The sequence below is a fragment of the Pseudorca crassidens genome, chromosome 2 (assembly GCF_039906515.1).
Source record: "Pseudorca crassidens isolate mPseCra1 chromosome 2, mPseCra1.hap1, whole genome shotgun sequence".
NCBI classification, from domain to species: domain Eukaryota; kingdom Metazoa; phylum Chordata; class Mammalia; order Artiodactyla; family Delphinidae; genus Pseudorca; species Pseudorca crassidens.
The window spans coordinates 25,745,495-25,764,731 of NC_090297.1; the positions used below are offsets into that span (position 1 = coordinate 25,745,495).

The 19,237-nt window shown below is 54.4% G+C and overlaps 2 protein-coding genes across 8 annotated transcripts in view; one reads left to right on the forward strand and one right to left on the reverse strand.

Annotated features, from left to right (window-relative positions):
- Window positions 1-14,700, forward strand: part of NHSL3 (NHS like 3) — a 28,585-nt gene extending 13,885 nt beyond the window's left edge. For 2 of the 5 annotated variants that reach the window (XM_067725307.1, XM_067725309.1), the window contains exons 2-7: window positions 7,958-8,131; window positions 8,217-8,272; window positions 8,565-8,688; window positions 9,247-9,363; window positions 9,449-11,983; window positions 12,407-14,700. In XM_067725307.1, the coding sequence (XP_067581408.1) occupies window positions 7,958-8,131; window positions 8,217-8,272; window positions 8,565-8,688; window positions 9,247-9,363; window positions 9,449-11,983; window positions 12,407-12,429 (3,029 nt within the window). In that variant the 3' untranslated portion in view covers window positions 12,430-14,700. Of the gene's footprint in view, window positions 1-5,907; window positions 6,070-7,957; window positions 8,132-8,216; window positions 8,273-8,564; window positions 8,689-9,246; window positions 9,364-9,448; window positions 11,984-12,406 lie in introns of those variants that run through there. The other 3 variants (XM_067725310.1, XM_067725312.1, XM_067725308.1) reach the window with 3 other exon arrangements.
- A 281-nt stretch (window positions 14,701-14,981) lies between these two features.
- The window catches only part of YARS1 (tyrosyl-tRNA synthetase 1), a 30,671-nt gene continuing 26,415 nt past the window's right edge, over window positions 14,982-19,237 (reverse strand). For 2 of the 3 annotated variants that reach the window (XM_067725315.1, XM_067725313.1), the window contains 3 exons: window positions 18,193-18,386; window positions 17,511-17,652; window positions 14,982-15,840 (listed from right to left, as the gene is read on the reverse strand). In XM_067725315.1, coding sequence (XP_067581416.1) covers window positions 15,730-15,840; window positions 17,511-17,652; window positions 18,193-18,386 — 447 coding nt within the window. In that variant the 3' untranslated portion in view covers window positions 14,982-15,729. Of the gene's footprint in view, window positions 15,841-17,332; window positions 17,376-17,510; window positions 17,653-18,192; window positions 18,387-19,237 lie in introns of all 3 variants that reach the window. The other variant, XM_067725314.1, reaches the window with a different exon arrangement.

The window sequence follows — 19,237 nt, forward strand, 5'->3', positions numbered from 1 at the left end:
AGATGGCAGTGCCTGATTCAGGATCATGCTTCAACTGAGGGGCAGTGAGAGCTCAGGCCTAGGACATCTGACTCCCGGGGCAATGGGATATCTGGTGTGGGCTCCGAATTCCCTTTCCTCCCAAACAGGGGGCAGTTAGGGCTGCTAGATAGGGCTAGGTCACTGAGGAGCTGATAGGAAGCTGATGTTAAGTGTCCCTTATCAGACCTTATCTTAATAATGGTTCTCAACTCCACTTGAGATTTGAAGAGAGCTCCAGAAGTGGATGGGAGAGGAGGCCTCTAGAGGCATGGGAAGAACAGCAGCCAGTGTGAGCTGGGCTCACATCCTGATTCTGCCATTATTAGCTGTGTGACCTTGGGCAAGTCACTAACCCTAGGGGAGTGCCTCTGTATGGTGAGGAGGATTTAGTGAGAGACCATGTGTGTCTCAGTCAATTGGCACTCAGTAAATGCTGGCTTATGATTGGCGAAAGTGAAAAGGCCCCCATGCCTGGATAGGCAGAGGCTCCCTCTGATGACAACACTGTGTTTACACTTGGTTGCGTGGCTTTAACTTTCCCAGGCACTCTGTGAGGTGGGTGTTAGTCCCACTTTACAGATGAGACTGCAGCCCTGAGAGGCTGATTCATTTGTCCAAAGCCTGGAATCCAGACCTTCCGACTCCCAGCCTTTTTCTCTCCTGGCTTCATGGTGGCTGCCTCTCTGGCATCTATGAAATGAGGATAATCATGCCTTGAAGGAACAAAGGAAAGGGCTTTGGAAAGTCAGGATCTCACCCTGGCCGAAAAAGATTATTATGTTACTGTCGGCAGCAGATACTGACCCGGAAACTCATTATGACATTTACTAATATTATGGTAGCTAATTCCTCCCTGTGTTACTGCCTGTTCCCCCAGGCGCCTGTAGGACGGGATCCTCCCCTTTCTGTCCCAGGCGCTCCCTACCCACCAATATTTACCGTAGAACCGGCCTGTCAGCTCTGCCCTGGCTAGGCTGGGGCTTCGCACTGAGAAGAGGAAGGAGGGAGATTCCCCTCGTGCAGAAGTGGGGTGCAGAGCTCCCCCACTTTGGGCAGTGACTGAGGCTATGGCCCCCTCCCTCCCACGCCGACCCCTTAACTTCCTGAGACTTAGGGTCACTAAGGCGTTTGCAGTGAGACCCAGGTTCTGGGCTCTGCCACTTCCTGTTTGGGTGACCTTGAGCAAGTCACTGTCCCTCCAGCCTTGTGCTCATTTGTAAGAAGGGAACTCACACCTACCTTTCATGTTTCTCATTCGCTTTCTTCGAGACAGTAGAAGAGGAAAATGTTTTGAGAGAACCATAAAGCGCCTTCACCTGAGAGTTGTGTTCACTTCCTTTTGTCTTGCCTCTAAGAGAATAAAATCTACGCATGCTCTGGATTCTGCTCCTATGGGAAGGCCCGGGTCCCCTCTGGGCCTTGGTTTGCCCACCAGTACAAAAGTGAGGGGCTGAGACTTAGGGGCCTCCAAACACCCTGAATCCTGGCTCCAGAGCAAGGCCACCTGGGCAGCTGTGCCCTCCCACTTCATTCCTCTCCCCTGAGTCAGGCCAGCCTGGCTGCGGGGCATGCCGCAGCCCCCGCCCCTTGCTCTGGAATGGGGCAGGTTGAGGCCTCACCCCGTGGAGGATGTTGCCAAGACAGTACATACGCATGCGCACAGGTGCACGTGGCCTTGGGGGGCGGGGGCAGGGGCTCCCTTTCCTATTCCTCTCTGTTTCCAGGCTCAGGGGGGCCCCAGAGCAGCGGGTACATGCATCTGCCCTCGTGTACACGCAGCCACCCAGCAAGACCCTGCATGAATCTGCGCAGTGGCGCTCGGGTGTGGGGAGGGCGTGGACTAGGGAGGCGTGGGTGTGCTTTGTGGACGTGGTGGTGAGAGCACCCGCCTGTGAGGGATGGCCCCAGTGAGGCTTTTTGGAGGTGCGGTCTGCACACTTCTGCTGGTGGTCTGTATCTCAGCTCCTTCCGGAACTTGCAGGTGTGCTTCCTGGTGTGCGTGGCCTGGAGCAAGGTGTCTTCTCAGATCCAGGAAGCCTCCTCCCCTGGGCAGGTAGGGGAGGCAGAGGCTGCGTGGTGAGCCTCAGTCCCAGGCTGCACCTCTGGACTGTGCTGAGGCTGAAGGTCCTGGAACACGGACTCCAAGTGTGGCCTTAGGCAAGGTCCTTCTGCTCTCTGGGCCTTAGTTTCCTTGCGAGGTGCATGCTCTCCATCCGAGGCTCGGGTTGCTGAGCCTCTCCCCAAACAAGCTACAGGTGTGTAGACCTGCGCCTGGGGTGGCTCAGAGGGACCTCAGGCTCTGGCCAAGGCGTGGGTGGGGGTCGGGGGGATGGGTGTTGCTGGGGGAACCAGATGTTATCAAGTGTGAGAGCCTTGGATCCTGCTGGGGAATTTGCAGCTGTGACCCTGACTGCAAGCTATGGGCCTGGGACCTTGATGAGCTGATGTTTCCCCACCCCTGACTTAGCAGAGCTCAGCCCTTAGTTTCCCTGGTTGGGAGAAGCTGAGCATGCCTTTGTCCTGCATGGTTGAAGCCTCCAGTTTTGGAACCAGCCAGAGCTTGGGAAGTCACCTGGCTCTGTGAGCCTCACAGGTCAGTTACCAGGAGAGTATCTTTGAGTACCTGCTTCGAAGGACTGTTGTCAGATCTGTGAGGGTAGAGACTGCCTTCCACCAGCACCTGGCATGGTGCCTGGCACGAATTAATCACCCTACAAGTGTCGGTCTACTGCTCTTTTCTGTTTGAGTGGGACTAATAAGAGGGATGGATGGGTATGGCCTAAGAGAGAGGGAAGAGGGGAGGATGTGGTCAAGAAACCTCAAATTTTGCGGGATGGTAGGGTCATCCAAACCTTCTTCAGAGGGAGATCAGGTTTGTAGCTGGCACAGTGGGCAGAACGTGGCTTTTGGATTCAAGTGGTCTTGAGTGTGAATGCTGTCCCGCCACTTACCAGCTTTATAATGCTTGCCCTCTCTGGTGTCCATTTCCTCATCTGTAAAACGGAGATAAAAGTGCTTACCGGGCTTCCCTGGTGGCGCAATGGTTGAGAGTCCGCCTGCCAATGCAGGGGACACGGGTTCGTGCCCCGGTCCGGGAAGATCCCACATGCCGCGGAGCGGCTGAGCCCGCGAGCCATGGCCGCTGAGCCTGCGCGTCCGGAGCCTGTGCTCCGCAACGGGAGAGGCCACAACAGTGAGAGGCCCGTGTACCACAAAAAAAAAAAAAAAAGAAAAAAAAAGTGCTTACTTCGTGGGAATTCCCAGGCGGTCCAGTGGTTAGGACTCGGTACTGTCGCTGCGGGGGCCTGGGTTCAACCCCTGGTTGGGGAAATAAGATTCTGCAAGCCGCACAGCACAGCCAAGAAAAAAAACGTGCCTACTTCTTAAGGGTGTTGTTTAGATTTCAGTGATCTGAGGATATATACTATCTAGCCCCACAGAATTTTGTTCTCTAGAGAGCAAAGGCTCAGGTATCTGCATGAGTGGTCCCTGAGAAGTGGCACAGCAAATGGGGAAGGACCAGTAGGAGGATCTTGCAGCATGGGAGCCATTGTGAATTCTTAGATCCCTAGAGACTCAGAGAGAGAGAGGTGCTGTGAGAGAGGGGTGTCCTCAGAGTCTGGGGGACAGCACTTTATAGTTCACAGACCTTCTCTTCCACAGTCTCAGCTACTCTTTGTTTTTTTTTTTTTTTCTGGCTGCAGCGTGAGGCATGGCATGCAGGCTCTTAGTTCCCTGACAAGGGATGGAACCCATGCCCCCCTGCAGTGGAAGCACGGAGTCTTAACCATGGGACCACCAGGGAAGTCCCTCAACTACTTTTTTTGGAGTTGCCAGGGGGAATCTCTTTTAACACCGTCAATACTCAGCTGAACCTTTAGTACTGACCTCTTGGGGTTCTTTGAATAAAATCCTGACTCTGCCAAGGCCTCTGGGGCCCAACCTGACCTGGCTCCTGCCTTTTCTCACCTGCCATTCTCTCCCTTGCTCATCATATTCCAGCCACACTGGCCTCCTCTCTGTTCTGGGAAAACCACCCCACCACACCTGCCTCAAGACACCTTTATGCTTGCTGTTGCCTCTTTCTTTTCTTTCTTTTTTTTTTTTTTAATATTTATTTACTTATTTGACTGCGCCAGGTCTTAGTTGCAGCACACAGGATCTTCGTTGCTGCGTACGGAGTCTTCATCGCGGCATGCAGAATCTTTAGTTGTGGCATGCAGACTCTTAGTTGCAGCATGTGAGATCTAGTTCCATTACCAGGGATCAAACCCGGGCCCCCTGCATTGGGAGCGTGGAGTCTTAGCCACTGGATCACCAGGGAAGTCCCTGCTGTTGCCTTTTTCTAGAAGGTTCTATGCCTAGCACTTGCCCTGGTTGGCTTCTTCTTTAGGTCTCAGTTCCAATAGCCTTTCCTTGATGCCCCCTAAAGTCACCCACTTCCTGTCACATCTCCTCAGCCCTCACTATCTAAAATTATTTTGCTAGTTTACCTCATTCGTGTATTCATCAAATATTTATTTATTTATTTATAAAAATTTATTTATTTATTTATTTATTGGCTGTGTCAGGTCTTTGTTGCTGCGTGTGGGCTTCGTCACGGTGCATGGGCTTCTCATTGCGGTGGCTTCTCTTGTTGCGAAGCACGGGCTTTCGGCACGCGGGCTCAGTAGCTGTGGCTCATGGGCTCTAGAGCTCAGGCTCAGTAGTTGTGGTGCATGGGCTTAGTTGCTCTGAGGCATGTGGGATCTTCCCAGACCGGGGCTCGAACCCATGTCCCCTGCATTGGCAGGCGGATTCTTAACCACTGTGCCACCAGGGAAGCCCCTCATCGAATATTTATTGAACTCATAGTATGTGCCAGACACTAGAGATATACTGGTGAACAAGATAAAAGTTTTCCAATAGCTGTAGCCCCTAGTACTAGTTTAATAAATATTTGCTGATTAAATGAATGGATACAACAATCTTATAAAGAGGAGTTCTTAGCCTTGTTTCCATGTGAGGTCATGACTTGTATGTGATGGAGCTAGATTTGAACCTGGACCTGACTTCCCTCCAAGTACCTTCCCTCCTGCCCCCCACTCTTACTGCCCTCACCTGTGACTAATTCTGTTCTCCCCCCTGCCTGGTGATCCAAGAGAGTCGCTGAGTCACAGAGTGAGACCAGTGAGAAGAATCCTGGGCTGGAGGAGGGAGAGGTCTGTGTTGAAGGCCTGCCTCTGTTTGTGTGACCTTGGCGAGTTAGTGCTTTTCTGGCTGTTGATGTTACATTACTGAAGTGGGAAGATAATCCTTTGGAACGTCTGGGGCTGGACAGACACGTGAGGGGTTGTTAGCACCAGCCACTGTGATTCCGCTCTGGGCATCTCCCCGGCTTCCCAGCACTGTGTCCTGGGCTGGCTCCTGCTCCTCCAGGGACCTCTGCCAGTGTGTCCTTGCCATCCGCCCAGGCAGTCCTGGGCTTCTGCCTGGCTGCTGCATGCTGTGAGCCCCTTCCCCAGGGAATCACCCTCAGCAGCCAGGAGGACTTGGGGGTGGGCACCATGCCAAGTCTAGTCTAGTGGCTCTTCCACCCACCATCTGGCAGCCGGCACCCTTGCCTTAGCTCTGGCTCGTGACCGTTTAGAAAAGGACTTGGAGACAGGGGTAGTGGGCTGCCCCTGGAATTGAGTATCTTTGGCCCTCCTAGTCATCCTTTGCACAAGAGCCGAGCACCCAGAGACTCCGTGCCTCAGTTTCCCTGTCGGAGTCTGGGAAGGTGCCTGCTCCTGCCCTGCACTCGAGGGGCGGGGTCGGTGGATGGGCGGGAGCAGTGGTGAAGGTGGGAGGAGGACCTGGAGAGTAGCCCCTCCCCCTCCTCTGCCTGGAGCCGGCGCTCTGCGGCTGGGCGGGCAGACTCATCCCCTCAGCGCTGGGTTATGGTGAAGGCATCGCCCGGCGTTCTGGAGAGGTCAACGTAGGGGACGGTCCGAGTGGCGTAGGCAGTCATGGTGGTGTTCCTGGGCCGCCACCTCCCGGCGCTCCTCGGGCTCTTCAAGAAGAAGGGTGAGTGGGTGTGGCTGTGGGGGAGATAAGAGATCTCCGACACCCCCATTTGCCAGACCCTTACGTAGAATGGGGGATCAAGGCCGGGGAAGGCAGTGGGGTGGGGGATGCGGGCTGGTAATGAGGCCAGACTCCCCTGTCCGCCACGGTGCCTTTGTCCAGCAGCTTTCCTACTGCCTTTGTTTGATTTCTGCTTGTGTTTCAGAGGATGGCTCTAGGTGTCTCTGACCTTGAAGCCCGCAGTCCTCGGGCAAGATTGCCTTCCTCCAGGGGTACTCACGCTTTACTGGGTACATCCCAATACCTCAGTTCCAAGAGGTAGTGCACCCCCTCCCGGGTCAACTCAGTGTGTGTGTGTGAGGATGGGATGTGGGGAGCAGAGTAGAAAGGAAAGTAGTGCCCCTGGAAGTTGGGGAGCAGATCAGGAAAATCGTGTTTAGAGGCCTGGGGGTGAAGTTTTGAGGGGAGGGGCCTATCCCCTCCTCCTCCTAGGAACTGGGCTTTCAGGCCTGGATTAAGATGTGGGGGCCAGAGGGCCCCCAGTTTGAGTGTGATTCAGGAGTCCCCTCGGGAAACCTGGAGTTTAGTCTTGGCTCTGACTCCGATTTGCTGGGTGACCTTAGGCAAGACCTTTCCTCTTTGAGCCTCTTTGTGGACTTGTAAAATCAGGAGGTCGGGGAGAGGAGGGTCACTGAGAGACCTCCTAGCTCTGACCTTGTGGGATTCCTGAGGATTCCCTGGGCGGGAGCTTGGCTGTTGAAGAATGCGCTGAGGAAGGCGGAATGGGCAGTTCAGGTGTCTGAATTGAAGATCCTGATCTTGGGGCGTGGCCCTTTAAAGGGCTTGTTTTGTTCCTGTCCCTCCACAAGGTGCTGCCAAGGTCACATGACCCTGCCAGAGCTTTTGCTTATGTTGTGGGTTCCGTTTAAAGGGGGGCTGGGGCTGCAAAGTGCTGACACAGCCCCTATTCCCAGGATTAGATGCCCAGCTCCTCCATGGGCAGGGCCTGTAACAATATCCTTTGTAATGGACCCCAGGCTCCTCTGCACCAGGGCCCTGGGCCTCCAGGAGAGGGGGATACCTGGGACTGTTCCCCAAAGAGAGGCTGGAGCTGCCTCAGGGGGAGTGGAGTGGCTGGGGTCCCTCTTCTCCCCTCCCCAGCCTATCCTTCCACGAAGGGACAGCTGCGTGGGTGATTAGGGGACCCAAGTGGCCATATCCTTGGCTTAGCCCACACCCCAGGACTTCCTGGGAATCTGGTTATGACCTTTGCTAGTGCCCACCCCCTTCCTAGTGTCCCATGTGTCTTTTTCTTGGGGTGTACAAAGAGGTGGTTTGTCTTCCTGTAAAGTGGAGCTCAGGATCTGGAGACAAGAGAAATGTATTTGCTATGGGCTGTGTGTACACTGGAGTGTCTTGCATGGGGCCCTGAGTGACAGTTGTGTGTATATTTGGGTACTGTTTGTGTATATACAGACTGGGGACTGTGGGTGTCATGTGTGTATGTGGTGGCTGGGTGTGCTCTTGGTTTTACTTGGATGCTATGTGTTCGTATACATGCTGAATGAAGCCTGTGGGTGTTGTGTGCATATATGGTGGGCATGTGTGCCTTGGATATTGTGCCCTATATGGGGCCCTTTGTGTGGTGTGGGTGCTCAGGTATATGTACACTTGGATTATAGCTTGTGTATGTACTTGGGGGCTGTGTATATTGAGTGTATACCCCAGGACTGTGGGTTGTGAGTACAGACTGGGGGAAGTAGGCACTGCATGTATGTGCAGGTGCCCTGTGCACTCTGGGGACTGTGGGCGCCCTTGTTGCAGTGCCTGTGCCTTCCCAGGGCCCAGATACCTTTGGGCCTCACTTTCCTTCCTCCTCCATTCCCAGCAGGCTCTGCCAAGGCTGAGAGTGACAAACGACTAAGTGTGGGGCCAGGCCAGGGGCTAGGGTCTGCAGTGGATGAGCACCAGGACAATGTCTTCTTCCCCAGTGGGCGACCGCCTCACCTGGAAGAGCTGCACACGCAGGCCCAGGAGGGGCTCCGTTCCCTCCAGCACCAAGGTAACCTCCTCCTCTTCTCTCCAGCGCTACTTTCAGCTCCCAAAGTCAGGGGCCTAGCTCAACATACCTTTCTGATGCCTTTCAGAAAAACAGAAACTGAACAAGGGTACCTGGGACCATGGAGACACACAGAGCATCCAGGTGAGCCCTGCCCCCAGCTCAGTCTTGATGTATTCCTCTCTCCCTACTTGACCTCTGACAAGTATGTCTTTGAACCCTTCTGGATCTGTTTCCTTTCTGTATCATGAAAGGCTAGACGAGATGCCCCCGAGGGCTGCTCCAGGGTAGCTCTAGCTGATGCCTGCTCAGTGCTAGGTGATGCTGGGGCAGGTCGGTGGGGGGTGAATCTGAGTCAGAAGTTACAAAGGGGAGCCTGAGGAGGCAAAGGTAAGCCCCACTCACGCCTCTGGGCTGATCCTTCTTCCCCCAATAGTCCTCCCGGACCGGACCAGATGACGATAGCATCTCCTTCTGCAGCCAGACCACGTCCTACACAGCTGAGAGCTCCACGGCAGAGGATGCTCTCTCCGTCCGCTCTGAGATGATCCAGCGCAAAGGTATCCACTCACCAGCCAGGATTGTTGGGCAGGAGAGGGGGTGGTGGGCACCCAGCACCTGCAGCTTTCCCTTTTCCTCCTAATCTAGTGTTTCCCAAGACTGTGATTCAGTGGATTCAGGAAACATAGTACCCTGTGTCCTCTTGGAGGTTCATAATGAGCATTAACTGAAAAGCAGGACAGTGAAGAGTTGAGAAACCTGGTTTTGAGCCTAGTGTTGCTATTTACAGCTGTGTGATCTTGGGCCAACCCTTTACCTCTCTGTTTGATGTTCTAGAAAAATGAGGATAAGAATACGTACCTTATTGGAATGAATGCCAAGTGTTTAGCATGCTAACACATTTAATAAGTGTTCGCTAAATGGAAATCATCATTATTGACCTAGTAAAGCCTTCCAGAAGGCTTGCAGAAAAGTGTCTAGCTTTGTTTGTTGCCCATGCCTACTTGACTGTGGAAGTCTTTTCTCAGAGTTCTTATTAATATTCTATAAAAGTTGTGCTCTGCAGAATGTGCCCCAGACCTGCTCTAACAGTTTCTCTCCCTGGACTCTGCCCACAGGCTCCACCTTCCGACCGCATGACTCATTTCCCAAATCATCTGGAAAGTCAGGGCGTCGGCGGCGGGAGCGGCGGAGCACGGTGCTGGGACTTCCACAGCACGTGCAGAAGGAACTCGGTGAGCGCCTGATGAGGAGGCTGTGGGCGGGCAGCCCTGGCCGCCCCCTCTGCTGACCATCCCACACCCTCCTTGTCCATTCCAGGCCTGCGGAATGAACGTGAGGCACCAGGTACTCCTCGGCCTCCCGGTCCACGGGACGTTGTACGCATCCCCACGGTGGATGGCCATCCGGCAGGCCCGGCCTCAGGGCCAGGGGCCAGGGTGTCCCTGCAGGCGCTGGAGGCAGAGGCTGAAGCCGGTGCCCAGGCAGAGGCCATGCTGCAGCGCCACATCGACCGCATCTACCGGGATGACACGCTCGTTGGCCGGTCCACGGGGGCCCGGCCCTTGCCGCTGACCCGGCCCATGTCCCTAGCAGTGCCCGGACTGACCGGAGGGGCAGGGCCTCCAGAACCCCTGAGCCCGGCCATGTCCATCTCGCCCCAGGCCACCTACTTGTCGAAGCTGATCCCGCACGCCGTGCTGCCGCCCACAGTGGACGTGGTGGCCTTGGGCCGCTGCAGCCTGCGCACGCTGAGCCGCTGCAGCCTGCTCTCATCCAGCCCGGCCTCCATCCGCTCGCTGGGCCACTTTTCCTCCGTCTCCAGCCCGCGGCCCCGCAGCCGCCACCCTTCCTCCTCCAGTGACACCTGGAGCCACTCTCAGTCCTCTGAGACCATTGTGTCTGACGGCTCTACCCTCTCCTCTAAGGGTGGCTCAGAGGGCCGGCCAGAGAGCTCTGTGGCCAACAGTAACGTGGCGCCCCCTCCCCTGGGGGGCAGCGGGAGGGGCTCTCCCAGCGGGGGCAGCACTGCCGAGGCCTCGGACACTGTTAGCATTCGGAGCGGTGGCCAGTTGTCCAGCCGGAGTGTGTCCCTACGGAAGCTGAAGCGGCCCCCGCCACCTCCCCGCCGGACCCATTCGCTCCATCAGCGCAGCTCAGCAGCACATGATGGGCCCCTGGGGCTGCCTCCCAAGCCCGAGCGGAAGCAGCAGCAACAGCTGCCCCGGCCGCCCACCACTGGCGGCGGGTCAGAAGGGATGGGGGCAGCACCCTGTCCATCCAGCTCAGCAGGCAGCTGGGTGCCTGGCTTGTCTCCAGGTGGCTCCCGGCGTCCCCCACGCTCCCCAGAACGGACACTCTCACCCTCCAGTGGATACTCGAGCCAAAGTGGTACCCCTACCCTCCCTCCCAAGGGTCTAACAGGGGCCCCTGCTTCCCCAGGCAAGGCCCAACCCCCTAAACCAGAGCGTGTCACTTCACTTCGATCTCCTGGGGCCTCAGTCTCCTCCTCCCTCACGTCTCTATGTTCCTCCTCCTCTGATCCGGCGCCCTCAGACCGCTCTGGTCCGCACGTGTCGACCGCCCTGGGTGACAGGTTTGTCATACCTCCTCACCCCAAGGTGCCTGCCCCCTTCTCCCCACCTCCCTCTAAGCCCAAGAGCCCAAACCAAGCTGCCCCTGCTCCAGCTGCCCCTGCTGTGGTCCCTGGGCCCATCTCTACCACTGCTGCCAGCCCTGAGACCCCACCTACTCCCCAGACATCCCTAACCCCGCCTCAGGCAGCTCCCGGTGCCTCCAAAGACCAGTCGCCCCCACCATCCCCACCCCCATCTTATCACCCGCCCCCGCCACCCACTAAGAAGCCAGAGGTGGTTGAGGAGGCCCTGTCTGCCCCAGAGACTGCTGAGGAGGCCCTCCAAGATCCCACCTGGCCCCCACCCCCGCCTCCTGCACCGGAGGAGCAGGACCTGTCCATGGCTGACTTCCCTCCACCCGAGGAGGCCTTTTTCTCTGTGGCCGGCCCTGAGCCTGCAGACCCTTCACAGCCCCCGGAGCCCTCCTTAGCTACTGTCTCTTTCCAGAGCCAGCCCTGTGGTACCCCAGATCTTCCTCCAGCTCTGCCAGCCCCATCTGTTGCTGGTTCTGTCCCAGAGCTTCAGGCCAAGGTCCCTCGGAGGGAACCAGGGGGCTGCAGCAAGGGTGGCGGCCTTCCCAGGGAGGATGCTGGTGCACCCCTGGTCACACCCTCACTCCTGCAGATGGTTCGGCTGCGCTCTGTAGGCACTGCCACAGTGGCTCCGACTCCAGCGTCAGGGCCGTCGGCCCCCCAGAAGCCACTGCGAAGGGCCCTGTCAGGGCGGGCCAGCCCAGCGCCTGCCTCTTCAGGGCTCCACGCTGCTGTTCGGCTCAAGGCCTCCAATCTGGCTGCCAGCGTGGGCCCTGTGAGTGACCAGCCCAATGGACCACCTGAGGCAGAGCCGCGGTCCCCTGCCTCTACGGCCAGCTTCATCTTCTCCAAGGGCACCAAGAAGCTGCAGCTGGAGCGGCCCGTGTCCCCTGAGACCCAGGCTGACCTCCAGCGGAACCTGATAGCTGAACTTCGGAGCGTCTCAGAGCAACGGCCACCCCAGGCCCCAAAGAAGCCACCTAAGGCCCCCCCGCCTGTGGCCCGCAAGCCTTCTGGGGGAGTCGCCCCCCCCACCTCCCCCAGCTTTCCTCCGGCTGAGCCCCTTCCTGCTCCTCCCAGCAACGGGCTCCCCCATGCCGAGGACAGGACTAAGGAGGAGCTGGCAGAGTATGGAGGTGTGCTGCAGCGGGTGGGTCCAGAGGAGAAGCTGGGCCTGCCTGGCACAGGTACGGTGGGCAGGGAGGGGTGGGGTGTGGGTCCCATCACTGGTAATGGCAAACAGGTATCAGAAGTCCTGCCATTAGGGATTTGCTCTTGGATTCTGGTCTCGGGGTGCCTGGGAAGGGTGACCTGTCACCTCTGATGAGCTGCACTGAAGGAGCATGGATGGTGGGGCTTTGGAGTCAGACCTACTGAAATTTGAATTCCAACTTTGCCATTTTATCTACCCATCCTAGCCTCGGGTTCCTCACTGTAAAGTGTGAGGCAACGATACATTATAGTGGCAGAGGGAACGTTTGTAAAATGTCCAGCCCAGTGCTGCTGTCGTGGTCAGTAAAGTGAGGGGGTGAGGATGTGCCCTGGGCTCTCACTGGTCAGAACCAAGCTAGGGGGTCCCTTGCTGAGTATCCCTTCTTTTCTCTCCACAGACCCACAGAAAGAGCTGGTCTGACCACCAGGCACCTTGCTGGCACTGCTGACCCATCCCAGGAATACAATCTCAGGGACCTGAGCGGCTCCAAGGATGAGAGGATACGGCAGACACTTAACCTAATAGGGAGGACGCCTGCAGCCTTAACCTCCACGGCCTTCAATATTTACACAAGCCTGGTGTGGCTCCTGTCCTCCAAGTCATCCGGCTCTCATGCCTTTTCCTGAATGGATTCACCTCTGGCAGCTGCCGCTTCAGTCGTGGCCTTAGCCTCATCTTGAAGGAGGTAGCTGGTGGGAGTGGGTGTCTGTGCCCCCTGCTGGCCTCAAGGCCACAGAATTGGGAACAGAACACCTCACTTGAGGTTTTTTTTTTTTTCCTTTTTTTTTAAATGTCCAAATCATGCACATGCTGTAGTCCAGAATCAAAGCACTTTTGAAAAGTGGCTGCATGTCCATCCTCCAGGGCCCGCGAAGCCACATTCCAGGGGCCTGTTTACATGGCAGCAGCATCAGTCCCCAGTAGCCAGCCCATGGCTGGGACTAATCTGTCCCCCTCCTCCGATCCAGTTTGCAACTTTTCTTAGTTCTTGGAGGTAGGCAAGTCGTTGTATTCCCACAGGCTTCTCCAGGCTGGAGGCAGGAGTGGGGCTGTGGAATTCCAAAGCACAAAAGGTGCAGTGGGGGTTAGCCCTCCTGTGCCTCAACTTACCACCAACCAGCCTCCTACCTTCTGGTTCTGCCAGGTGCTCCATGCAGGGGACAGGAAGTGGGAGACTGCCAGGGCCCAAATGGGTGGGGGAGAAAGAACCAGAGGGGAGGTCCACAGGCTCTCTCTGTCCTGAGAGAGTGGGAGAACAGAGTAGAGAGTCACGTCATGGGGCACTTGGCCCTGTTTTACTTGATCAGGTTGGGGTGGGTGGGCACGACTCTTCAGAGGCCGGAGCCGCAGGCCATGGCAAAGCTGGGTTCCTGTCAGCTCGACAGGAAGTACTGAGGACATGGATGGAGGGGTGGGTCTGGCAGGGAAGAGCCTATTTGGGCAGTGGGCCCAGACCCGGCCCTATGGATTATATCCTCTGACCTTTACTCTGCTCTGAGCATGTCCTTTCTGCAGCTGCCTTTCAGCACAGGTGGTTCCACTGGGGAGAGCTGACGCTGAGTGACAGGATGGGAAGCCAAAGAGGTGCATTCTATGACAGACTCTTCCCTAGTCAATGAGGGGGAACTTAGCGCTCCTAGCGGCGGGCTGGGTGGTTCCCCCCTAGACATCAGCCTCTGCTACTGATCTCTCCTCCAGGAATTTTGCTGACCTTCCCACTTTCAACCTGTGCCACCTATCTCGGTAAGCTGGTTTCCTCACTGGCCCCGGTGGCTCCACGGGGGTGGCCCTAGTGCCTCCTTCCACTGCAGCATGGCTGTCACCAGGTCACCCCTTCTGTCTTGATCCTCTTTCCTCAACGGTGACTCAGGCTTGAGCCGGGCAAGGGACCTTGCTTTTAGCTGCTTCTCCTCCACCCAGGAGAGAGGTTGACCCCCTCCCAGAAAAAGAGATGGGAACACAGGGGATGTGGTCTGAGATCCCAGGTTCCTATGGCCCTCTCTCACTATTCTCTTCTCTCTGTAGCTATAAACCAATGTTCTTCCCTGCCCTTTGGGTAATGGAGAGCTGCTGCTGGGTATGTGTTGTGCCTGCCCAGTGAGTTGGGGAAAGAGGACAGTCAGTAAGCCCTCCTCTGCTCAGAGCTCCTGATTCAACCCCCCGGGAACTGGGAACCAGAAACCAGGACCAGGCCAAAGCTTCCATGACACCAGGCCCTGGCAGCAGCCTCGGAGCTGCTGGAGGTAGGAGGGAGCCCACCTTCTGTGTTTCTTTCCCTCCCCTTCCTATGTTACTGGAGCCCCTTGTCTTTAGTTAAGACTCCTCTGAGCTTGTTTTCCCACTGGGTGGAACAGAGTAGAAAGGAGAAGGGAGGACCTCCAAGAGGCAAATCCTTTTGTCCTCTTGGGTAAATGAGCTTGCCCTAGTGCACATGGAGACCAAAAGCCTCTGATTTTTAATTTCCATAAAAATGTTAGAGAAGTGTGAGTGTGTGTGTGTGTGTGTGTGTATACACATATATATATATATGTATATACACACACATATATATATTTCTTTAAGTTTCTGAGTCTTTGATATGTCTATACAAACAATCTATTCCCTCTGCTCTGAAGCTGGAGTGATACACGTGGAAAAAGCTCTGTGTGGGTTTCATTCGAAGATGTTAATTAATTAAATGATTAAAACTTGGCTGTGGCTGCTGCTTCTTAATGGGGTGGGTCAAGGTCGTGGTCTGGGCCCACATTTAGAAGGGACAATGTTCTGGACCCTAAAATGAGCCTCTTCTTTTTAACACTGCTAAAGGGGAAGTCAAGGTGTCTGCCATCCAGCCTAGTCCACCCCCGCTCCCATTACAGGGTCAAAAGTCCAAGATACAAACAGCCCGAGGCTGGGTGAGGGGCCCAGAAGCTGCTACACACTGTGTTCTCCTTTCCTGAGATGGTGCAGCTCACAGACAGGTCCTGTCCAGACACCCTTGTTCAGACATTTTATTTGAATTTATGACAATGATGCTTAGTGGTCCTGATTGAGATGCCTTACGGAGAAGCACCGCACCCTCCCTGAAGAAAGAACCAGGCTGTGCCGTCTAATAACACGCAGCTGGTTTAGGGAGTGTCCCCCCCAGCAGGATCAAAGGGCAATCCAGGAGTCCTGGGGCAGGCTCTGCCCCCAGCGACAAGCCTCAGGGTTGGCAAGCATTCGGGAAAGGTGCCAACCACTTGGTAGACCACTAGGTTCTCTGTTTTCCCTTCCCTTCCCTTTTCAAACCCCCAGTTTCCTGTTGGGGAGAGGCTGTAATTAGCCCAGTTCAGGCACCAGATCCCAGCCAGAGGCATAGCTGCTGGGATAACGCTAAGAAAACTGGAAACCAATATTTTTCCAGTTACAAGGATTATGGCATAAACTTTTTCTGAGTTAACAACATATTGAAACCAGATTTGTCAGGTCAGCTGCCAAGGGAAGAAGGTAGGGCTGCACTCCCTGCATTGCCCCGTGCTCATCACTACCCGGGAGGTCAGCCTTTCCCTGCAGCCAGACAGGATGATCCTGGATCCTGGGGAGGCTGAGCTGCACCTCACCGAGTCTTGCACCTCACAGAGTCCCAAACTTCCTGCTTCAGTGTCCTGGGAGATGGGTAAGCAGATGATGGATGGAGCAAATTAAGGAGACAGCAGATGACTCAGGATGATGAGAGAAGGAAGGAAGACGCCAGGTTGGCTAGCTGATGTTCCCCCCTTTCAGTGATTTACAGGAGATGTACCCTAGCTTGGTCATGAAGTTGGTTTGCTTCCACTGTGCGATGCACTCCTCAGAAATTCTGAAGTCAGCCTGGACAAGAAAAACAACAACAAAAGTGATTATAGTGATGGTGGCAAGACTACAAGAAAACAAAGACTCTTATACTACTAGTAGTGTAAATTGACTTAACTTCTCTAAGAGGGCAGTTTGCGAAAAGCTTTCATTTCAAGGTATTTCTATCTTTTGCCTAAGGTAAGTCCATTTTAGGGATTTAGTTGTAGAAAATAATCATGAATAAATACAAAGAACTAGGTACCAGGACATCCATCGTAGTATTCTAAGAGTGAAAAACTGAGAACCACCTCAATGTCTAATAAGGTTTGGGGTTAATTATGATCATTATGATATAATACTGTATATATGTATGTGTATGTGTGTGCGTGTGTGTGTGTGTATGGTTCTCCCCCGCCCCTCAGTATTTAAGAAGATGGGGAAATCTTTGAGGCCTAAAGTTAAATTAAAAAAAAAAAAAAGAAGAAGAGGGACTTCCCTGGTGGTCCGGTGGTAAAGAATCTGCATTCCAGTGCAGGGGATGCAGGTTCGATCTCTGGTCAGGGAACTAAGATCCCACATGCTGCGGGGCAACTAAGCCTGCGCGCCACAACTACTGAGTTCACGTGCCTCAACTAGAGCCCGCGTACCGCAAACCATAGAGCCCACGTGCTCTGGAGCCCGTGCCACAACTAGAGAAGAGAAAACCCGCAGGCCACAACTAGAGAGAAGCCCGCACTGCAGCAAAGAGCAACAAGCAGATCCCACATGCCGCAAGGAAGACCCGACACAGCCAAATAAATAAATATTTTTTTAAAAAAGAAAAATAAACATGGTATGACTCAAACTATAAATATATTATCACTATGCATAGAGAAATTCCAGAAGGAAATAATCACTAATGACATTTTTCAGCATCTCTAGGTAGCAGGACTATGGATGTTTTATTTTCATTTTCCCCTACATTTTAGCCACTTCTACAATGAAAATTTATTTTATAGCTAGAAAAAAAAGTGGATTCAAAAAACTGGCCTGGAAAACTAGGAAAGGAGGGAGGGGACAAAGCCATTTGCCACTTGCAGGAGGATGGAGAGGTAGAAACCACTCTAAACACCCTCCAGAAATACTGTCTAGTTGAGGAAACAAGGAACTAACTAGGAAAAGTCACACGTGTAGTGTTAGTTCCACGAGGAGAGTGAATCTCTGCTGCTTTACTCAATGATGTAGCCCAAGCACCTAGAACAGTGCCGGACACATACATTAGGGTGCTGAATGAATGAATGAATTCTGGGCAGGCCATGTGAGTCAATGCCCCTGAAGCAAAGAGAATGAGTGCTCTCAGATCAAGGTGGGCAGGAGGGATCCCGGGAGGGCTCTGATCCTGGCTCCATCATTTCTGGTGACCCTGTGTGGCCTTGGCAGGTATCCTGCCAGATAAATTGGGGATCATCTATCACAGACGGAAGGTCAAATGAGGAAATGTCTCAAGTCCCTGACACAGTGCCTCAAACAGTCTGTCAGTGCTCAGTACCTGCGAAGGCCCACAGGCTCCTCAGGCACCTCATTTGACAGGTCTGGAATGAAGAAGGAAGAGGGGCTTAGACGCAGGAAGGCCCAGCTGGGAAAAGGGCAGGTGTGGACTCAGTAACAGAGCAATCTGGAGACAGTCCAGGCAGCCCTGGTATGAGGGAAAAAGTGCAGATTGTTACCTGCAATTTCTCAAAGACTTTCTTCTTGGGCTTAAGCTCTTCATCTGGTTGGCCTTTCTCATAGCCCTTCACAAACACTCGCTCACCAGGAGCAGAGCCGGCAGGAGGGTCCAGAGGCTCAACCTTGCGGCTTGCCCCTTCTCTGGGAAGACACACAGGACAAGATAAGAGTGAGGCTATGGACTGTCTCCAGCTGCCATGGAGGCCAAAGCACTGGGGCCTTTTCCTAGGGGCCTAATGGGATTTAGGGAACCCTCAATGCCAGGGCCCTAGGAGTACTTCACGGCTGTACTACGTCTCTGGATATCACCCGCATTGGGTTAACCAGGGCTGAACTGAAATTCTGTCAGGAGAGACTCCAAAATCTGGGCTTTTAGGGGAGGGAGTATATGACATAACAGCCAGCGAACTGGGTCTGAATCCTGGTTTCACCTCTTACTAGTAGAGAGACCTGAGCATGCACACAGCTTAGAATCTTCAATTCCTGTTTTAATAAAGTTAACTTTAGGTAAAGTGCTTCATCCAAGGCTCTTGTACAATAAATAATCCCTCCATGCATCATCTTTTGGGTAGTGTTCTCAGGGCCTCCACCTGGCATGTGGAAGGGCAGCATGTGGGCTAATCCCCCCTCTTCCGGGCCTCCCCAGGCCCTGTGCTCCCCACCCCCCAAGTCCGCACTCACATAGAAGCACACAGAAGCATGCCTTTGGACTCGATTCCTCTCATCTTCTGGGGTTTCAGATTGCACAGCACCACCACCAGCCTGTCCTGCAGTTCCTCCCTGGGCGCAAACTGCACCAGGCCACTCACCACAGTCCGTGGTTCAGCTTCCCCCACATCAATCTTCTCCACATACAGGCTGTCTGCATCCGGGTGCTGCCAGCAAGAGATGTCAGGCTCAGAGAACATCATAATGGAATAGATCATGGGGCCTGGTGAACCCTCTGACTCCAGAAACGGGCATCCACTCCTTACTGAGGCCCTGGAGGAACCCTCTTAGCGCTAACTCTCCAGGTCCCAGGCAGCAGACATGAGAAGGGGCCCCAAAGAGGCAGATTTGAGTAACATGAGCCTAATTACTTGTGTTAGAAGTGGAAGGAACCTCTAACAGAGATTAAAATGGCCTGAACTGCCTGGGTGGCCACCATTATGGCCATGTGTGCACCAGATCAATCCCAGTCCTGGGGGGACTGGAAGACAAGAGGCAGCTGCTGGCTTCACCATCCGAAACAAGAGCATCAGCTATTTCAAGGTAGTTTTGGTGGTTAGTCTAATACGGTGAAAAGCAAATCAATACTGGGAGAAAAAAATACCCAGACCACTGGTCCCAGGCCACTGGTTGCATAGCCATCTGCCTCTGGAAAAAGGAAGTCCTCCCTTCACCATTTCCTGGGGTGGGGAGAGGGAAGGACAAAGCAGCTGATCCAAGATAAGGCCTGTGGCTAGTCCAGACAAGCTGGGAGAGACCAGGTGAGTCAATCAGACTGGATTTGGTAGATAAACAAGCTCCTTCTGACTAACATCCCTCCGTATTCTGAGTTCCTGGCTGTGTTTGTTTGAATAAGGTCCAGAGATAGCAAAGGGAAAAAGCCTGATGCCTGGAATTAGATGCCTGGGTTCTGACTCGCAATATGACCTCAGGGATGTTACTTCCCATCCCAGGCCAGGTTTCCTCCAGATGGAAGCAGACAAACCTGACCCCTGTCTGCCTCTCCGGGACGTGGCGG